Source organism: Chrysemys picta, chromosome 3, assembly GCF_011386835.1.
Source record: "Chrysemys picta bellii isolate R12L10 chromosome 3, ASM1138683v2, whole genome shotgun sequence".
Taxonomy (NCBI): domain Eukaryota; kingdom Metazoa; phylum Chordata; order Testudines; family Emydidae; genus Chrysemys; species Chrysemys picta.
The window spans coordinates 31,406,289-31,426,823 of NC_088793.1; the positions used below are offsets into that span (position 1 = coordinate 31,406,289).

The 20,535-nt window shown below is 41.6% G+C and overlaps 1 protein-coding gene across 18 annotated transcripts in view; it reads right to left on the reverse strand.

Moving 5' to 3' along the window:
• LPIN1 (lipin 1) overlaps nt 1–20,535 on the reverse strand; it is a 118,626-nt gene that overhangs the window by 39,912 nt on the left and 58,179 nt on the right. For 9 of the 18 annotated variants that reach the window (XR_010599421.1, XR_010599426.1, XR_010599423.1 and 6 more), the window contains 3 exons: nt 8,384–8,584; nt 3,449–3,544; nt 1,149–1,483 (listed from right to left, as the gene is read on the reverse strand). Coding sequence is in view for 10 of the 18 variants with exons in the window: in XM_065587691.1 (XP_065443763.1) it covers nt 1,149–1,483; nt 3,449–3,544; nt 8,384–8,584 (632 nt within the window). In the remaining 8 variants the exon portion in view is untranslated. Of the gene's footprint in view, nt 1–1,148; nt 1,484–3,448; nt 3,545–8,383; nt 8,585–19,655; nt 20,027–20,535 lie in introns of those variants that run through there. The other 9 variants (XR_010599427.1, XR_010599424.1, XM_065587694.1 and 6 more) reach the window with 4 other exon arrangements.

The window sequence follows — 20,535 nt, forward strand, 5'->3', positions numbered from 1 at the left end:
GAGGAATGTGCTGGCCGACGCTTCCCGCCACCCCGATTGGCCTGAAGCGGCAAACCGTGGCCAGTGGGAGCCACGATCGACTGAACCTGCAGACGCGGCAGGTAAACAAACCGGCTGCATGCCAAAGGTTGCCAATCCCTGTTCTAGTAAGAAGACACCCAGATGTTGGTATAAATTCAAATTGTGGGAGAAAACCATAATCTGACTCACACCCTATAGTTCCACAGATATCATTCTCCTGGTCACTTTGCTGTCAATTTCCTAGGTTAAAACTCATTCTCAGGGCCAGATGCTCCTCAGCCATGTGTGCTGCTGGAGGGAAGCTGAAATCTGAAGAAGTGGATGAGGGCAATGGAAGGGGGAAGCAATGACTCTGCTACATGCTACTCTCACCCTCTGAATCCTCAACATCCCTTCTGTACACAGACTGTGGAGATGGAGCTTTTCTGGTTCAGAGTAGATGTATGGGGGTGGGAAGTGCGTACAGTAGGAGGTGATAAATCCGAAGCAGTAATCACTGTACATCACAAGCTTCCCTCCTATTCTGCCAGATTTCAAAGCAGAAATGCATCCATGAGCTATTGTTGCTCTGAAACACAGGTAGGGAGAGGAAAACAAGGGAGAGCCAACTGCAGAGCTGAACAAAGGGGACCAAGAGAGGACCCACAGAGCAGTTGGCTCTCCATGCTTGTAACTTCAGGATCTATGGGGTTTGCACAATGATAGCTCCAGTAATTAGTGGATCTGGATATTGTAGATTAATCATCAGAATGTTTTATCCACTGTATGGACACAAGATACAGTATAGGTCAAATTCTCTGCTGGTGTATATCAGTGTAGGTCCACTGAAATCAATGGAGGAATGCTAATTTACACTAGCTAAGGCTCTGATCCTGGGTATCTATTAGATTCCTGTACCTATACATTACCAGGGAGTAATAGCCAAACTAAAAAGGGGTTTTCTCCATGTTGGTTTCAGACCAGAAGTCTCTCGGATTTCATAACTAGTTTTCAGGGTTTGGTTAATTTAGAAGGACATTTTTACACACACACCCAGAAAAACACCGAGTCCCCTCTCTGTGTAATACATGCAAGAAACATTTAATCCTTTCAATCTGGCATTAGATCTGCATTATAAATGATGATACCTCATATTGTCCACGGGCTCATTCTCTTCCTCTGAACTAATCTGTATAGAAAACATTTCTTCATCTTCTGATGTGTCTCCATTGACTTCTCTTTTTAAACTGTCAAGTTTATGGGTAGATTTCCTCCTCCTCTTCCTTCTTTTCTTCACAGAGACACAAATCGAGGAACTTTCTATAGCAGACTGGGAAGCAAGCCCGGGGATTGATACCTGTGAGGATCCAGTGGAGTCCAGGTTCCTCACCCTGTCCATCAAGTTCCTCTTCAGCTGTGATTCCATCAGAGCAGCTCCCTCTGATAGAATGGGGGAGGTAGCAAGGTGGTAAGGAATTACCTCCTGAAGACAAAGAAATCAAAACAAGGGGGTATATTATTCCCTCCCACAGTCAAAAATATAGGTCTAGCATCTGAGCAGAATGGTCTCTGTCCATTAACCCAACTGACTATCAAAACAACTCACGCCCAGAGTGCCCCTTCCCCATGTGTGCTCCCTAGGCTCCAAGCCAGGGGGAAATGGATTCAGGGTGGCAGCTCCTAGAGGAAGCAAGGGAGGATACCTGCACTAAGGGGTTCTTCTGTATAGCTAATACTGGCCCGTGTCTCTAGCCAGTTGATGCTAGATATAGGCCAGAATCAGAAGAACCAAACAACATAGAATTTTGGGGTAAGTCTGATCCATCTTAATAGCTCAGCATCCTCTGTCTCTCTAATGGGCCTGAACCAGAATCCTAGATCCAAACCTCCGCAGACTCTGCTCTGGATCCATACCCAAAGCTTGTGGCTCAGGCTCATCTCAAATGTTAACACATCAGAATGTGGACACTGGGCTAGACTGTGCCAGGCTCCAGCATGGATGCAAGGAGAGGCCTGAGAAGCCTCCACACACTGTCCCACCCAGAGGCACGACTGTCCCTACACTCCCTGAACACAGAGACTGCTTCTCCCGTGTGCCCCAACAAGCTGTAGTCTCCCTTCAGGGCCAAAGGAGGACAGGAAGGGAGGAGGCAGAGCCACACCCACCCAACAAAAGGCTCACGGAACTACCCAGGTACACAGCGGAGCATATGCTGCACCCTGGAAGGCACATTCACTTCCACATTCAGTTAGGGTTCTGCCTTGTAACACAATTGTTCCTTTCGCTTTTCACACAAGGCAACTCAAACATAAATTAGATGATTGCTTAGGCTCCAGTTGAATGGGAGCTTTGCAGGCACTGTGCACATCCCAGGGCAGAATTCAATGCTTATTATGTGATGGAACCACTATTTCTTAAGTGAAGATTCATAACTTATGTCCTGGTCATGCCCCCATGATCTGCATGCAGATCACACCGTTCTCAGGAAACAGTAGGGGGCTAGTAACTTCTGCATCAGTGACAGGTATGACTTGTATCACACAGTGTCAAGATTTCAGAGAGACCAGAACTTTCCCAAAGATTCTGTTTATGTGGTTATATACACTAAATAACATACACACCCCATCTAAAATACATGTGGAAAGTTTCCTAGCAATCTTGTTTATCTGGAAATGATTGCTACCATCTAACATATTTACATGTAAAGACGTGGGGAGAAAGATTGTTCATGGATGCAACTCATAACTGAAGTTAATGGGACTAAACTGGTACATCGGGGTTTAAAAATGTGTCTCATGCTGGAGAATCAAAACAATTGTTGCATACTCCTAAAGCAAATACCCTTAAAAGGTTTCCCCTTCTCTACCTTGTGGGAAGTGTCATCAACATTAGTGTGGCTCTCATTTAAAGTGCATAGCAGTTAATCACAGAGTCTTACAACAGGAGTTCTAGTTTAAGTAGAATCCAGTGTGAGTAATGGGTGCAGAATCAGACCTTTTTAATGAGTAACATGAACACTTTAAGACCACATGTTTAAAAGGACACAAGTGTGCATTAGGCAATGTATTTGCGGATATTTGGAGTGTGCTAAAGTGTGCATATTTTTGTGCCTGTGCGCACATGCACACACACACACACACACACACATCTGTTAGTCTTTAAGGTGCCACCAGACTCCTTGTTGTTTTTACACACACACACACACGCACATTTGGGCCTTAGTTATTACTTTGACAATGGGCTTTGCCAAGCTGTCAAACCTGAAATGCTAATGTAATCCAGTACCAAACTCCTCTATGAGAAAAAATGCACAGCAACTATCTGAATGACCCAGTTAAACATATACTGGATCGAGGTATATTTTTAAACAAAAGCCCTAAATTCAAAATCGCTGCCACAGTGTATGCGCCAGAATGCTGACAAATTAAAATCATCTTTAGACGTTACCTGATCATTGTCCATTTCCTGTACAAAAAATGCCTCTCCATTGTCTCCTAGTTTCATGTGCAAATCTACAGGTTCTCCATTAATTTCTATGTCAACCTTGGGAGGAAAAAAACAATAAAAATAAAGCAATCTTAGGAACAGAGGAACTGCCATTTCAATTCCATCTATTGCTCTATCCTGTCCCTGACATTGGTCAGATGCTTCAGAGGAAGGTGAAAGAAACCTATAGTAGATAATTATGGGGAAAGCTGCCTATTGGGGCAGTATCTTGCTAACCTCTGTTAGTTAATGACAGGTTTCAGAGTGGTAGCCATGTTAGTCTGTATCAGCAGAAACAACGAGGAGTCCTCGTTGTTTCTGTTAATTAATGGTTGGCTTGCACCCTCAATCATGACTGTTTTTATCCCATATAAAAAAAATTCTGTGTTTTATCTAATATAACTGTAGATATTTGTAACGGGGCAGTTACCCTGCTCCTATGAAAGGCTAGGCTGATTGGGAAGGCAGCCACAGCTGGGGCTACGCCCCAATTAGACCACAGCTGGCCCTATAAAGGGCTGTGAGCCAGGGACTGAGTCAGTCTCTCTCCAGCTTTGGAGGGAGAAGGACCTAGCTGTCTGGGAACTCACGACACGACACGACGACACGACACGGCTGGGGAAAGGCCAGAGGAGCTGTGGGCCTGGTTAAAGGCCAAAACAGGTACTGGGGGCTGCAGAGGGGCAGCCTGGGATAGGCAAAGGCAGCAGGTCCTACCCCCTTGCCAATGATAAGTGGTGTTTACAGACTGCAGTTTGCCCCAGTGAATGGGGGCTAGATGACGACTGGCAGTAGCCACTGAGGCAAGGTGGGTTTAGAGGCTTGGGGGTTCCCCTGGGAGGGGAGACCCAGAGTGGGGGGTACTGCAGGGCAGAACCCTGAGGTAAAAGGTATCGGGATCCGGGAGGGACACTGGGCCCTAAGGCAGGCAAGACACCGGCCTGCAGAGGGCGCTATGGGCTGGACAAGAGCTAATTCCCAGGATGACCGGTGAGTCTTTGCTTCCCTACAATGTTGCATTAGCCATATAAATTTCTAATCTATTTTAAATCCTACTAAGCTCTTGACCTCGGTGATAAATGTGATACTTTTTGACCCAAAGTATCACATTTTCACTCAATGTACAATTTGTCTGTATTTCCTTTTATCAGTTGTAAATGTATTGCCTTTCGAGTTCATTAAATGCCCCTGTCTTGGCACTATGATAAAGGAGACATAGGAAAACCTGATTTGCCATCTTCACACCATTCATTGTTGTTTAATCACTGTCATAGCCCCAATCTTTTCAATCTCTCCTCCATGCCGGAAGCATCTCTATGCCTCTAATCATTTCAGTCACCCATTCTAATTGTTATATCATTTTTGAGATTAGGGTGACCATAACTGAACACAGTATTTCAGGCCAGGGCATCCAACTGATTTATATAATGACATTATCCAGTATTTTCTACCCACTCTTTATACTCAGTTTTCCTTTTTGACTCAGAAAAGTAGTGAGCAACAGTTTTCACTCAGCTATCAACAATGACACTCAGGTCAGTTTCCTGAGCGATTACACACATTTTAGGTTCTAAATTAACTGTAAGTAGTACAAATTACACTGGTCTACAATTTTTGAGAAGTCGTCTGCTTCAAAGATAAAATGTGCTATTTATTATGTATTTTGATGTGCTGAATTCAAATATGACACTTAAAACAACTGATTGGCTACTGTTTCTAAGATATTCAAGTTTTTACATTTTATGTCTATGTATATTGTGTAGATAGTAGAGTTTTAATCATAAATTGTAAACCTAGGTCTTTTCATGTGTTTATGGTTGATTTACATGATAATATTTCACCTGTCCTGTTTATGTAACACTTTAAAAATCAGCAAAAGGGTTATATAAATAAAATTTATTATGAAACAAAAGGCAAAAAGCTATTATGTACATAGTTTAGTCTATTCAGTGTCTACTCGGCGCTTCTTGGCTTGTCTCTTGTATTCATTAAAAGGAGCATCTCTTGTCACTGTCCAGCAATCGTCTGCAAGCATTGATGGACTCCATTTGCCCTGATAGCGTTTCTCCATTGTTGCAATGTCCTGGTGAAATCGCTCGCCGTGCTTGTCGCTCACTGCTCCGCAATTCGGTGGAAAAAAATCTAGATGAGAGTGCAAAAAATGTATCTTTAGTGACATGTTGCAACCAAGGCTTTTGTATGCCTTGAGGAGGTTTTCCACCAACAACCTGTAGTTGTCTGCCTTCTTCTTTCTGAGAACATTTATTGCCACTAACTGGAAGGCTTTCCATACTGTCTTTTCCTTGCCACGCAGTGCATGGTCAAATGCATCAGCTCGAAGAAGTTCACGAATCTGAGGACCAACAAAGACACCTTCCTTTATCTTAGCTTCACTTAACCTTGGAAATTTTCCACGGAGGTACTTGAAAGCTGCTTGTGTTTTGTCAATGGCCTTGACAAAGTCCTTCATCAGACCCAGCTTGATGTGTAAGGGTGGTAACAAAATCTTCCTTGATTCAACAAGTGGTGGATGCTGAACACTTTTCCTCCCAGGCTCCAATGACTGTCGGAGTGGCCAATCTTTCTTGATGTAGTGGGAATCTCTTGCACGACTATCCCATTCGCAGAGAAAACAGCAGTACTTTGTGCATCCAGTCTGCAGACCAAGCAAGAGAGCAACAATCTTCAAATCGCCACAAAGCTGCCACTGATGTTGGGCATAGTTTATGCACCTCAAAAGTTGTTTCATGTTGTCATAGGTTTCCTTCATATGGACTGCATGACCAACTGGAATTGATGGCAAGACATTGCCATTATGCAGTAAAACAGCTTTAAGACTCGTCTTCGATGAATCAATGAACAGTCTCCACTCATCTGGATCATGAACGATGTTGAGGGCTGCCATCACACCATCGATGTTGTTGCAGGCTACAAGATCACCTTCCATGAAGAAGAAGAATGGGACAAGATCCTTTTGACGGTCACGGAACATGAAAACCCTAACATCACCTGCCAGGAGATTCCACTACTGTAGTCTGGAGCCCAACAGCTCTGCCTTACTCTTGGGTAGTTCCAAATCCCTGACAAGGTCATTCAGTTCACCTTGTGTTATGAAGTGTGGTTCAGAGGAGGAGGATGGGAGAAAATGTGGGTCCTGTGACATTGATGGTTCAGGACCAGAAGTTTCATCCTCCCCCTCTTCCTCATCTGACTCAAGTGAGAATGATTCTGGTGCATCAGGAACCGGCAGTCCTTCTCCCTGGGGTACTGGGCGTATAGCTGATGGAATGTTTGGATAATGCACAGTCCACTTTTTCTTCTTTGACACACCTTTCCCAACTGGAGGCACCATGCAGAAATAACAATTGCTGGTATGATCTGTTGGCTCTCTCCAAATCATTGGCACTGCAAAAGGCATAGATTTCCTTTTCCTGTTCAACCACTGGCGAAGATCTGTTGCACAAGTGTTGCAGCATATGTGTGGGGCCCACCTCTTGTCCTGATCTCCAATTTTGCAGCCAAAATAAAGGTGATAGGCTTTCTTAACCATAGTGGTTATACTGTGCTTTTGTGATGCAAAAGTCACTTCACCACAAACATAGCAGAAGTTATCTGCACTGTTCACACAAGTACGAGGCATCTCTGCTCACTTTGGCTAAACAGAAATGTGTCCCTTTGCAAAATCAAACACTGACAAATAAGAGAGCATGACACTGTATGATTTCTAGAGCTGATGTAGGGCAATTTGTTCAGCAGAGTGATGTAAGCTTCGTTATGATTGCATCATCCATGACTTCTAGGAATAACATGATGCAATTCATATCATGTATGACGCAATACCAGCTTCAGATTGCATCATTCATTGTTTTGCCTAAAAAGCAAGTACTGTCCAAACCCAGTCAGATTTATTCATAGATCCAGTCAAAGATGTATTTTAGTCGTTTCTGGTTTAAATTGAGATCCCTTCCCTTTATAACTCACTAATCCTCCGCCATTCCCAAGTCAAGGGTCGTATATACTGACCCAATAGCATATCTTGAAAACTAGAGCCAATCAACAATTTTAAGCATCATTTTTGTTCTCAGTGACCCAGAATTAGTAAAGTTTGTTTACATTTATTTCAGAAGCATTTTGGCTGTACAGCAGTGTTATCATGCATTTGTCACCAGTAGCTTTCATTTGACATGAGTCTGCCAGTTCTCCTAGCTTTGTTAGGTTCCTCTAAAGTCCCTCACAGCCTTCTCTAGCTTTGAATAACATAAATAATTTTGCTATCTGCAAATTTTACCACCTCACCATTCACACCTTTTTTCCAGGTCATTAATAAACATGATGAACAACAAGGTCCTAGTGTAAAACCATGAGAACTTAATGTTAACCTAGGTCTTTACTGTCAACCTTTTGCCATATTGAAAAGGAATTTTGCAACAATTATGGAAAGTATCAATCATTATTCAACAGAAACCACTGCAAAACTTTAAAGTTTAGCTATAATGAGAGGAATCTTGAGGTACTTTAATTAAAATATTTGTCAATATGCCAACCCAATCCTATAAATATTATCAAGTTAAATAACATGAGCCATAATTATATCTTGTGAAATTCCAAGTAAAAGTCTAAATGTAGACATGGAAACTGTATTTTCAGTCAATACATTTGCCTAACTGTAGTTTGGTTTGTAGTTATTATGATCAACTGTCTACACATTATGCATTAAAATAATGATAGCATTATCAACCATTTTAACTGAACCTTGAAAATACAATTTAGGCTCTTTATAAAGAACCTCTAATGAAAGCTTTGACTGCTACGTTGTTAACATACTCTGTATCTACATGCAATGAGTTCACACACTGAGAAAACAAAAGAAAAGTAACAAGACTTCTGTTTTCTTACCACTTTCTCTCTAGAACGCAGAACCCCCATTTTCCCAAAGCGCACATGGAAAGGGGAACATTGAAGATTTCCATCTGGCTGACGTACAACAATTATATCAATACATCCAGATAGCGTGGCAGGATTTAATCCCTTGTAGAGCTCCTTCACAGTAACAAATACTTGGCCTGCTAACTGCCCAACGTAATTCATGGTTTGTGCCTGGAAAGAAGCATACAGAAGATACATGTAGTCAAAAAAATCTGATATTGTCAAGACTTCTGAACAATCCAGAAACTGTTAGATTCCAGCAATGGATTATTTTCATGTTAGAAAAGAAATGATTTCACACAGAATGGGAATACCCAGTCTAATTTATTTATAGTGGCTGTACTTTTGAACAGACACTAGAAGGCAAAATGAAGTGCAGCGCTCAACTCAGAGTGATAACTACTTCCAAAACTCCAGAGAGCAGTTGGATTCTAAACCACAGTCAGACTTTGAGACTCTGCAACTCCCAAATAATGCTCCAACTGTATCTAAATCGACAAGCTTTTTTGTTTCATATCCCTCCTCCACTACATCACTTTCTTTTGTTTTCAATATTGAGTATGCCTGGCCTGTGTAGCTGGATTGGGCAAGTGCATTGCCCCTCCACTGGTCCAATTCTCCCACCAGTCAACAGCAAATCTCCCACTCCAGTACAAAAGGAGAGAGAGAAACTTCATAAGACTTTTCCTGCCAAAAAAATTCATGATCACATACTAATTGGACATTTTTCTAAAAGATCTGCTCTGGCAATTATTTTGGGGACATTCTTTGCCCTGCATTATACAGGAGATCAGACTAGATGATCACAAGGTCCCTTCTGACTTTGAAATATGAATTAAATGTTATATCATAATGAAAGGGGGCCCCAGCCTGTTATGCACCCACTTTAAGGTATTTTCATCTACACAGTATTTCCCTAGTTTGCTTATGAGAGCATCATGTGGGACTGTGTCAAAAGCCTTACATCTAACTTATCTAAATATTCTTTAACCTGTTTTTTCCCTATTCTGGCCCAAGAATTTCCCCCCTTGTTGTTAATATTAATTGTCTTAAGCATCTGGTCACAATTAACCTTTCTAGCCATGACTGAAGCAAAAAGGGCATTTAACATCTCAGCCTTCTCTGCATCATCTGTTATTTGCTCTCTTTCCCCATTAAATAATAGACCTACACTTTCCTTCCTCTTCCATCTAATATATTTATAGAACCTCTTTTTATTGTCCTTTATTGCCCTTGCTAGGTAAAACATATTTTGTGCCTTCGCCTTTCTAATTGTGTCCTTGCATGCTTGTGCTATTTTTTATACTCATCCTTAGCAATCTGTCAATGTCTCCACTTTTTGTATGATTCCTTTTTGATTGTCAGGTCATCAGAGAGCTCCTCACACAGCATATGCAAATTGAGATTTTTCAAAGGATTATAACTTGGTCAAATTTGGGTGGATTTCACAGGGACAGCAAAAGGCAAATCCCTAACAAAAAGGTCACCACCCTGCCAAATTTCAAGTCCCTGTTCCAAAGAACAGGGGTGCTACAGCTTTTCAAAGGAGAGGTTGTCAGTGTTTTTTAACATGGCCAAAACAGTGTATCACTAACTTCATTCTTGGAAATGGCTGAAGTGGTTCGTCTGAAATTTTCCATAAGATTTCAGCCTGAGGCTGATTTCAAGCATGGAAAAGCTTGTCTCAAAAGGTTAAAGTCTGGCAAAGTTATAAGCAACTGAAAACAGGATCTTATAATGGGAAGTTTGGGGAACTTGAGCAATAATGTAATATAATTAATAATATATGGATGTTTGTAATTAAGTAATGGGTTCATGGTGTGAAAATTTTCAGAGAGGAGCACAAATCCACATGGTGTGCCAATGGATGCTGGAATGACCAATGGAGCTTTGAGTTAGCTGAAAGAGGTATACAATCATATTCAGGGAGCTCACTAATCTTCATGAATATGAAATGTCTCCTGTTCATTATTTATTCTGTTAAATTCAGGGAACATATTGTATTTAGAAAATACGTTCCTGATTAACTAATTTTAATAAGAAATATTCACTAACTGGTGCATAGGAGTAAAATCTTCTATCAAGAAAGGGGGTCAAACCACTCTGCCTCTATGGGCTCTTTAATTACACATGCATCTGGCTGAATGCACGTTTAAGAGGCAGCAGTATCCTAGTGCAGCTAGAGCTCTGGGCACAGACTGCTGCTGTCGAAATATTACGGTTGTTTCTACTTGGCAATTTTTTTTTAAACTAAGATCTAGTAAGAAACAGATTTTATTTTCAGCTCAAACAAATTTAAAGATTGTTACACTTGGGCCCAGCACATAGTGTCCCTGATTTGCCCCAGTCTATGCCTGATACTGCCATAGGACCTGGCAGAGTCCTGCAACAACAGACTGTCTGTCTAGTAGGTGAGTGGTTGCAAAGAAGCCACAAACTCTCCTCACGTGAGAGGGAACTTGAGAGGCCAGCCAGGGAAGAGGATCAGGGATGTGCTGATTCAGTGCATCCCCTCAGCAGCTTACTCCAGTGGGACTCCCAAGCAGCCATGAGAGGATTTTAAAGTTACCCTCACCCAGCAGAAATCACAGCAATACTGCCTATCCTCAGAATGAAGCCCTCTGAGAGTGCAGAGAGTCAAGGTGCAGTTTGCACCGCTCTGCTACAGCTCAGATGACTTTAACCTCTCAATAATGCCTTTGCCTCTGGTGCTTTGTTCATTTGTTTAATGTCCAACATTCACTGACCATAAAGAAATCCTATTCCATCTTTATGTGGATTTTCATACATCCTCATTCATTCCAAAATGAAGTCCACGCAAACTGGATCTGATAGAACTGATGAAAACTATGGAAAATTTTTGGGATTGCTTCAAACTTCTAAAAAATGCTTTAGTGGTTGTACTTTCAGGGCATGAAAGGGGCACAAGACTATTTACAGCATGAAGCAATTCAGAATTCTGACTGAGATTCCCAACCACATTTAATTTTTAAAGAGCAATACAACCAAAGCTTAAATTGTTCAGTGCCTACAGAGGTCTGAGAGTTTATATTCTGGGTCCAGGGTCAGTTCCAGAGAATGTCAGCATTCCAGGAAACATTCCTCAATTCCCAAGGAGGCTGCACGTGGGCTTGGCAACGTGTTTTACTCCAGTTGCTCCAAGAAGTCTTTTACTCGCTATCCAGGCAGCAGTTCCAAGAATAAACAACTTCAGCTCAGGGGCTATAACCTTTAGTGTTCCTTACACTGAATTTAGTGGCCCTCTGACCTCCACAAGAACACAATGTACAAAGACATAATATTTCTCTGTTTGGTAGTGCATGCCATACCATATGAAAATATTGTTGCTACTGGGAAAATATAAAGCTATTCCGCTCCAAGCTCATTAAAAAAAATCAAAGAGAAATTATGCCGACTATCTGCACTGCTTCTGTTAGAATTTCCCAATTGCTATCGTTTTGTTCTTTGTACTGAATTAGAATGTACAGGCAGATCTGTACCTTGGGACAACAACATGTAGCTACAATGAAAATAAAAGCACTTAGCCAACTTTTCCCACTACCTGATATCATTTTCAGCCTGAAGACACATGAGCCTAATTCTGAGAGCTGCTGAGCATCCTCATCTCACGTTGACTGTAAGACACATTCAGCATTTTGCATTGCAAAACTGGGCTCGCAGTGAAGACACTTTTTCCGGTAGATGAATAGGTCAAAAACAAATGGTTAGCTGTCATACCGGTATTAAATATTTTACTAACCTACACCAGGCTGATCTATGTAAGCTACCACCACCTACTCATTTAAATCTCTTCTAAAAGTTCACTTCTCCCACAATAACTAAGTTCACTGTCTTGCACCTTTATTCTCTGTTTTATATATAAATATACCTATAAAATAAAAATCTTTAAAGGGCACCACCATAACGTCCACATACTTTTAACTGAGTTAGCTTATAATCATGTTCCTGTACCCTTCCTGTCACCCAATTCCCCACCTTACTGTTCTTCACCCTCACTCATTAGGTCACATCAAAATTTAGATTGTAAAGTCTTTTGAGCAGGACTTCTGTTCCTTTTGTAAGGGGGCCTAGCACACCTTTGGATGCTATCAAATAATGGATGGGATTTTCAGAAGCACATAAATCACTTAGGAATATAAATCCCATTAACTTTCAATAGGACTTGTGCTCCTAAGTCACTTGGTGCTTTCTGAAAATCCCATGCAATAACAACTTTGGTAACATTGTGCCACTCCCCAGGGGTACCCAGGGTTCTGAGGCTCTTACCACCACCTGCACTTAGCGCAAAGTAGTTTGTCTATGCTGGCTGTGGATCAGCTCCCTGAAACCAATAACCTCTGGCAGCACAAGCACTACCTTCCAGGCCTCCACAGACCTCACTCTCTTTGTACAGGTAGTGATAGGCACACACCAAGCCCTGTGGGCGTTCCCTGTAGTGTCCAGCCCCTTATCTACTGAACACTCAGAATTACCAGGCCTGCTTGTAAGAGTCAACTCAGGACCAGTCATTTACTTAACACCAAAGCACTTAGCTATATTTATAGTGAAGACAAGGATACGTTTATTATCGAAAAACAGAGATTCAAGTAATAGTGAATAAGAATATTAGAAACAAATGGTTACATATAATAACAAAATCATAACATGCTTTCTAGAGACTAAACTTAGCTAACAGGTTAACCTCCTCTCTAAAGAAGCTTATCTCACCCAAAGTTCTTTTCACTGTTTTCAGCTCACTCTAGTTGAGACCACTTTTTCATGAAGCAAGTCTGCTGTCCATTTACTTCCTACTTAAGGGATGCCCAGGCATCTCCCTTGTACCCCCAAATATACTCAAGCAAACCTTTTATATGCACCTCAAGATAAGGTTCTCTTCCCCTGCTGTGTTCCTCTTCCTGTCAGTTTATTTCTGAGATTCCTTTTTACAATTCTTCATTTGCATTCAGTTCAGAATGGTGATAAGGGACCGATGGTGAATGAGGCAACAGTCAATTTACATGTAAACAGATAGATGGCTAAACATCTCTTGTCTGACAAAAAACCTGTTTTCTGGTGACTAATACCTTGAAATAGACTTCAATAACATTTTCAGTATATATACATAACTCCTTACATAGTATCTGTACATACATTTCACAATGATATTGATGAACCAGAATATACAAAGCAGAATCAGGAGATTCCTGTAACCCCTCTGCACTTCCAGTTGTCGTTAACAAGTTCTTGGGTCAGAAATATGTTGCACTTAAAGCTATCTGGCAGGCTGCTAGAAGATGATCTGCAGCACGGTAAAATGCAAGGCAAATCAAAAGCTCAATAAAAAACATCTACAGAGATGTCTTTTTGGTATATCTGTACAGCACCTAGAACAGTGGAACTCTCACCCATGAATGGGGTCCCTAGACACTATAACTATACAAATAACAAATTACAACATTTAATAATAATGTATACTATCCCTTTAATAAGCAGGAACTTTTCACTAAACCAGTGCAATGCTGGAAGTGGCCAAAACCTGAGGACAGATCCTCAGCTGGTTCATCATAGTTCCATTGAAGTCCTGGAGCTGTGACAATTCCAGCTAAGGATCTGCGCACTGGTCTCAGTTGCAAGGATGTAAAACCAGGAAGAGTAACTGTTACATCCTAAAACCACATTATAGCCCCTCCAGACTCCATGAGTTAGTCATTATTCACACTAGTGTAAATGGATGGAGAGTTTTGCCCACAATGTATCATTTTAAAACTTGTAAAATGAGTTCTAATTGCCAGTATCCTATTATTATTGATTTTTTTCTGGGGTCTAAGAGTTCAATGCTGTTTGCATTATTAAACACTAGCTCTTTTTACAGTACTTTATGGCATTCTTCTAAGGCTTATTCTTTGCCAAGAAAAAAGCCTTATAAGATTGTACATTTTGGAAAGACTTATGCTAAAAGCATGCTGAAGGGAAGAATATATTTCAGATGAAAATTCTTTGGATGGCTATTTACAAAATTAAGATTAATGCTACATGTCTGAACATGAACCACAATAACTACTGATTTATTAGATTGAAGTATCTCATGAAAAGTCATTGCTGTAATTTTCAAAAATTGGATGTACCACTCTTTGTCATTGAAATACAAAACCTAAAACCTATGCCCAAGATTTTCAGAAGAAACTAGTGATTTTGGGGTGATCAACTCATGGCACTTCGAAAAAGCCAACACTTTCTAACTATCAGGCTGTCTTTCAGGCATCTCAAGTAGAGGATCCAAAAACGAAGGCACCCAAAATCACAAGTCACTTTTGAAAATCTTGTCCTTTATATTTGTTGAGCACTAGAGATGGGTACCCAGTGGTGAACACCCACTCTTGAGCTGTTGAGCAGATTCAATATCCAGACTCACAGTTCATTCCTTGGGCTTAGCTCTAAGATAAAACCAAACCAGAAGCCTAGATCCAACCTTTCCTGAAGAAAGAAAGGATGGTCTAATAGTTAGGGCACCAGTGTAGGACTTGGGAGTTATGGATTTAAGACCCTGATCTGCCACAGGCTTCCTACATGACTGCTGCCAAGTCATTTAGTCTCTCTGTGTCTCAGTTTCCCCATCTGTAAAATGGGGGTGATAGCACTTCCTCTTTCATAGGGGTGTTATGAGAATAAATACAGTGCATTGAAGACTGAAAATGTTCATATATTATGGTGATAGGACCATAACAGTTAAGCATACAATCTTAGAAATGCCCCGAGGTTCTTTCATAAGGAAAGAGAGGGATGAGAGCTTGATGAAGAAGTGGATGGTCACATGTATTTGAAGCTCCTCCCAAGTGTGTTAATTTTTAAACTCTTGATCATCATGAGGCATATTGTTCCCTCTGCCCATAGTGGTGGAGGGGACACAAAGGTGGTGTGGATCTGGATAGGGTTGTACAATATGCTGGGTCACCTTCACACCCTCATTCCCCCTTTCTCTGACACAGGGTCTCTGTGATTGCTCCACAGGAGTCAGGGTCCACAGTGCACAGCTAGATACAGATCTGCTCTCCACAGCATTGTCTCCCGCCAATAAACTGGGTCTTCAGCAGAGCAATCATGTTGATAGTGTCAGTATTAACTGACCTGCTTTCACCCTCTGTGATGTGAAAAACTCCTACAGGGCTATTCCTGGGTGAGGAGGGCAGCAAATGACAGAGAAACCAGTGGCAAAAAAGCTGTGCAGAGTTGGGGTAGGTTGAATACCAGTGCAGATACACAGGTTCCCCTAAGCAAACAGCTTTGGCCTCCATAGATGACAAGTGATATGCTCATTTGGGGGTGGGGACTGGAGTAAACTTCCTGGTATCACCACAAGGAAGAAGAGGAAAAATCCTGCTGCCACCCACCCAAGTGAAGAATAAGGAGGAAACTCCACCTGTTTGAAATCATGAATCACTCACTCACCTATTCAGAAATAGTCTATGTAGGCCATGATGATATGACCTTATAAGCTCCAAGTATGGTATGCCTGGCATTTAAAAATTCATCTCATTGCCAGCATGACAGATAAAAAGTTTGCTTTAGACTATTCTGTAAATCAGATTAAGCAAGAAAAGCAACAAGAAAGGCTGGGATATGGCTTAATTATATCATATTTTAATCACATACCTAGTAGCCAAAGCCAAAACCAAAGGCCTCCCCAGCATGGTCCAGGGGCAGCAGCCTAGAAGAAAAATCAGGCCCACCAGCTTCCTAGTTGCTGAAACATGCCCCTACCACACCCACACATTTCTGTTGTGTTTGTCTACCAGGTGCCTAGTAGCCTGCCCTCTGTTAATGTATTAGGCCCTACCATTATTTTTAAAATATCAGAAATATTCTGCAGTTCAACCCTAGTAAATAAAGTTCCCAGTTCACTTCTGTATTTCCATGTTTGAACCCACACACCTTCTGAGTGTGGTGTTCTGTCCCATCTAGTGGCACTGAGACCACTTAGCGAGAGACAAAAAGATTATTGAGTCTGCTCTACAGGCTTAGCAAACAACCTATTGGCCTTTAGCTCATGGAGTAGAGGCTCATACACTAAGCTCCAGAGGTCCCAGGGTCAAGCCTACCTGCCAACAACCAGGGTCTGTTGGTGTTACACAAACACATATCGAACAAGAATGTTTTTGTTCAAATACTTGTATTTCTTTATCTTACACAAACTGTGGGTCAAGACCCAAAAGTGGGTTGCAGCCCCATTTTAATGGGGTTGCCAAGGCTGGTGTTGGCCAAGGACCACAGCAAGTCTGAAGCCCAAGCCCAAGCCCCACCACCCAGGGCTAAGGTTACAGGCCACCAGCTCAGGGCGGAAGCCCTTGGGCTTCAGCTTTGGCCCCGCCACCCTGGAGGGCTCAGTCTCCGGTCCCTCCTCCTGGGGTCATGTAGTAATTTTTGTTGTCAGAAAAGAGTCACGATGCAATGAAGTTTGAGAACGGCTGCAATAGGTCCTCGTAAAAATGCCCTTTAGCTTGTATGGAGTTACCATCACTTTCAACATCTGTCATTCCAAAAGCCCAAGAAGTCCTTCAGTTTGAAAATGTTGATGTTATATAAAAATGCAATACTGTGTTTAGATGTTTATAAAAGCACTTTAAACCAAAAATGCGAGCTCAATCAGACTGGAGAGCGGAAGTTTGCTAGTGATAAATCCTCATGTGCAAAGGCAGGAAGGATAGTCAGTGGTTAGCATGTTAGCCTGGGAGTCGAGCGACCCAGGTTCAACTGCCTCCTTTACCACAGTGGCCTTAGGCACTTTAGTCTCTCTGTGGCTCAGTTTCCTATCTGTAAAATGAGGATCAATGTGGATATTTTCCTTTCTCATCGGGCTGTTGTGAGGATAAATACAGTAAAGATTCTGAGGTGCTCAATACTTTACCGATGGGGTCAAAATAAATGCAACCGATAGACAGCAAAGTACAAATTGGTAAATGAGATGTAGAAACTTTTAAAATAATTGGAGAAAATACAGCAGGCTATATTCTGGTGCTGCCGCAGGCTATTCCACTGAAGTCAAGGAGTTTTAAGTAGGTAAGTCAATGCAGAATGTGGTCCGGTGATTCAAGGCATATTCAACTCTGAGCTGAGACCTCTCAGTGGCCTAGTGTCCCTTTCTTTCAATTAAGTTGTATGGTTTATAATAATACAAAGCGAGATTTGTCTCTTAGTCTTTGATTGTATATTTTCTGGATTTCAAGAGTTTCAAATCAAACCCTTATTATATTTTGAGCTCTTCTGATCATCATTTTGTGTGTGTGCATATACACACACATACCTACATGGCATACACATATGATGTATGAAAAAGAGCCTACGATCAAATCCTGTTCATCTTCCTGATAACCAAATGTCACACTGAAGTGAATGGGGTACTCACATGAGTCATGTAGTCCACATCTTGGGCTAATAACATGAAGATTTCAGTTTAAAACAAAGCTATTAGAGATCTAAGAGCATCAGAAATCCATTAGTGTTCCATTGCTCTTATTTTTCGCAACCTTACCCTTGAGATTGTCAAATAATTTTTTTTATTGGATTTTCATTTTTAAATTCACTCCAGGAATTTATGCCAGTTTTAAAGCAAGCAGAAATTTCCATCTGACTTTATAATTGAAATGTTGACAATGACAAATCCTTATCTATAGCTACTTAAAAGTTGCTGATACATATTTTCTGCCATGGTAGTGAAAACAAGCAAACAAACAACAACAAAAAACAGAACAAACTGGAGATTAAGGGGTTTGTTGGTAGGCCAATGAGTTTACATAGGAAAGAGAAAATCGACTCCAAAGCATAATAGTTAAGATTTATCACATACCGGTGGTGAAAACATCATCTTGGTTATCCAAGTATTATTAGACAGGCTACTACATAGTAGTGAAGCACACTCTTGTCTTGTAGTAAAAATATAATTTGCACAAAATATAGCATTTCTTCAAAACACAACACAAATTCTTCTCACTGAAGCACAGTCTAAATATGAGGGTGAATATAATGACGTTCATCTAAAACCTTATATTAAAGTACATAATGAAAGTTTAAATCCCTCTTCTTAAAAGACAAAGAGGGTCTATCACTCAAAACAACTGCTAGTTGTTACAGAAAGAAAACAATACAAAACAAAAATAAAGTTCAGTTTTACACATAAAATTCCACTACCCTCTACCCAGCTTTCACTGTAACCTTAAATCTATGCCTGGCCTGGTTATCCCCCTTTCCTCTTCCCCTCTCAGATAAAGCTGGGATGTAGTCTAGTGACACTAATGTAGCATGTTTCTTCAGTAGTTCTCAAAGGCAGGTACATACATATGGGAAAAGTGAAGCACAGGGGGTGAAGTGACTTGCCCAAAGTCACACAGTTAGTCAGTAGCAGAGTTGGCAACAGACTCCACATCTCCTAACTCCTAGCTTCCTGCTCAGTTCACAGCTACCTATAGGGGAGTAGGGTACACTTTGCGGAGAATAAACAACTAAAGAGAGAAACCCAGCTCTCTCCTTTCCTCTCATTTTTGACTGAGACAAGCAGGGAAAGACGATTTCTCATCCTAGCCTTTTGGGGATCTGGTGGGGCACTTTCTAAAACCTAGCATTGATGGTTCCAGCAAGCCAATTTAAAATTAAATACCCAGATGACCCTGAAAACAAAATTTAGCTGGAGGAAAGTAAGCTATATCATTTATTCACCAAAATTATTATTTTCACTTAAATTGTTACTAAAACCAGACCCAGAATTAAGAGAAAAGGCTGGTGCTCCAGGCAGTTCAGACCTTCCAAGGCACAGATCTGAATCCAAGCAGGTGAGAGAAGGGGCCCCCAAGGTCATGGCACCACATGCCAGAGGAGTATGAAAAGCCTGCCTGGTGATGGCAGCTTAAAGCTCAGGATTTCAATCAGATACCCCAAAGCAATTAAAAACCCAGCTCTTTCTTTCACATTGGCCCCCCTCCAAATCCTCCTTTTGTTTTATAAATTCCCTAATTCCTCCTTTTATCAATCGATTCTCTGCCCCTTCACCCCCCAACAGAAAGCATCAACAGCTCCCAGGACCACAGGAACGCAAAAACGCATCACACATAAACACCACCACCGCACACCTCATTCTCTTCTAGGGCAAAGAAGGAGGTAGGGAAGAATATCAAGCAGAAGCACTGTGCAAGCGCCAAAGCTTGTCTCTTTCACCAACAGAAGTTAGTCCAATAACTGATATTATCCAACCCACCTTATCGCTCTAAGAGGAAGCTCAGTTACTCACTGCCTTGTCCTGGAACTGGCCTTTGTGTGCAAACAGCTTGCTGCAGAGATGTCAATTGACCTCACTGGCTGTCTGGTGCCCGCCCTAGAGGAGGGACCCACAGGATACAGACATTGGTAGGTGGGGGGACAAAAGGGGAATCGGGAGAGCCTCAGAACAGCAGCCTTCACTGCAACAGACCTATCAAGTGTCAGTCGCTTGGGGCCTGATCCTGTAAGGTTCTGAATCTCCCTGACACCCATTGCTGTATGCAATGTAGCTGTAGCCCTCTGGGTCCCAGGATATTACAGAGACAAGACACAGATCTTTGTGTGGCTCGAAAGCTTGTCTCTCTGACTGACAGAAGTTGGTCCAATAAAAGATATTCCCTCACTCACCTGGTCTCCCAAACAACCACTGACATCAGCAGGAATTAAAGCAGCCCAGCATCTCATAGGAGGGACTCAGCCTCCCACCGGATAAGGCATTTGGGGGCTGATCCAAAGCTCCCTAAAGTCAGTGACTCTTCTCATTGATTTAATGGGTTTTGGATCAGGCACTAGGTAAGGAAACTCTGCCTCCTTGGGGTTTTAATGTTCACTCATTTTTTTTGTAAATCTCATAATTCAGTGCAGACAGATCTTGGTGTGTGGGGTGCATTTCAAAGCTGCCTCCCCTGCTGGGAAAGTCCTACAGAATTTAATGGGATGAAGTCAATAGGGTTCATTAGAAATTAAACAGATGTCTACAGGCATTACTCTGAAATCCCATCAGTGGGATTATATCAGGGAGGTCTTTGGCCAAACATTTTATAATAAAAGTTACATTCTATGCCAACACCTGGGGGGTGGGAGAGGCAAATGCAGGA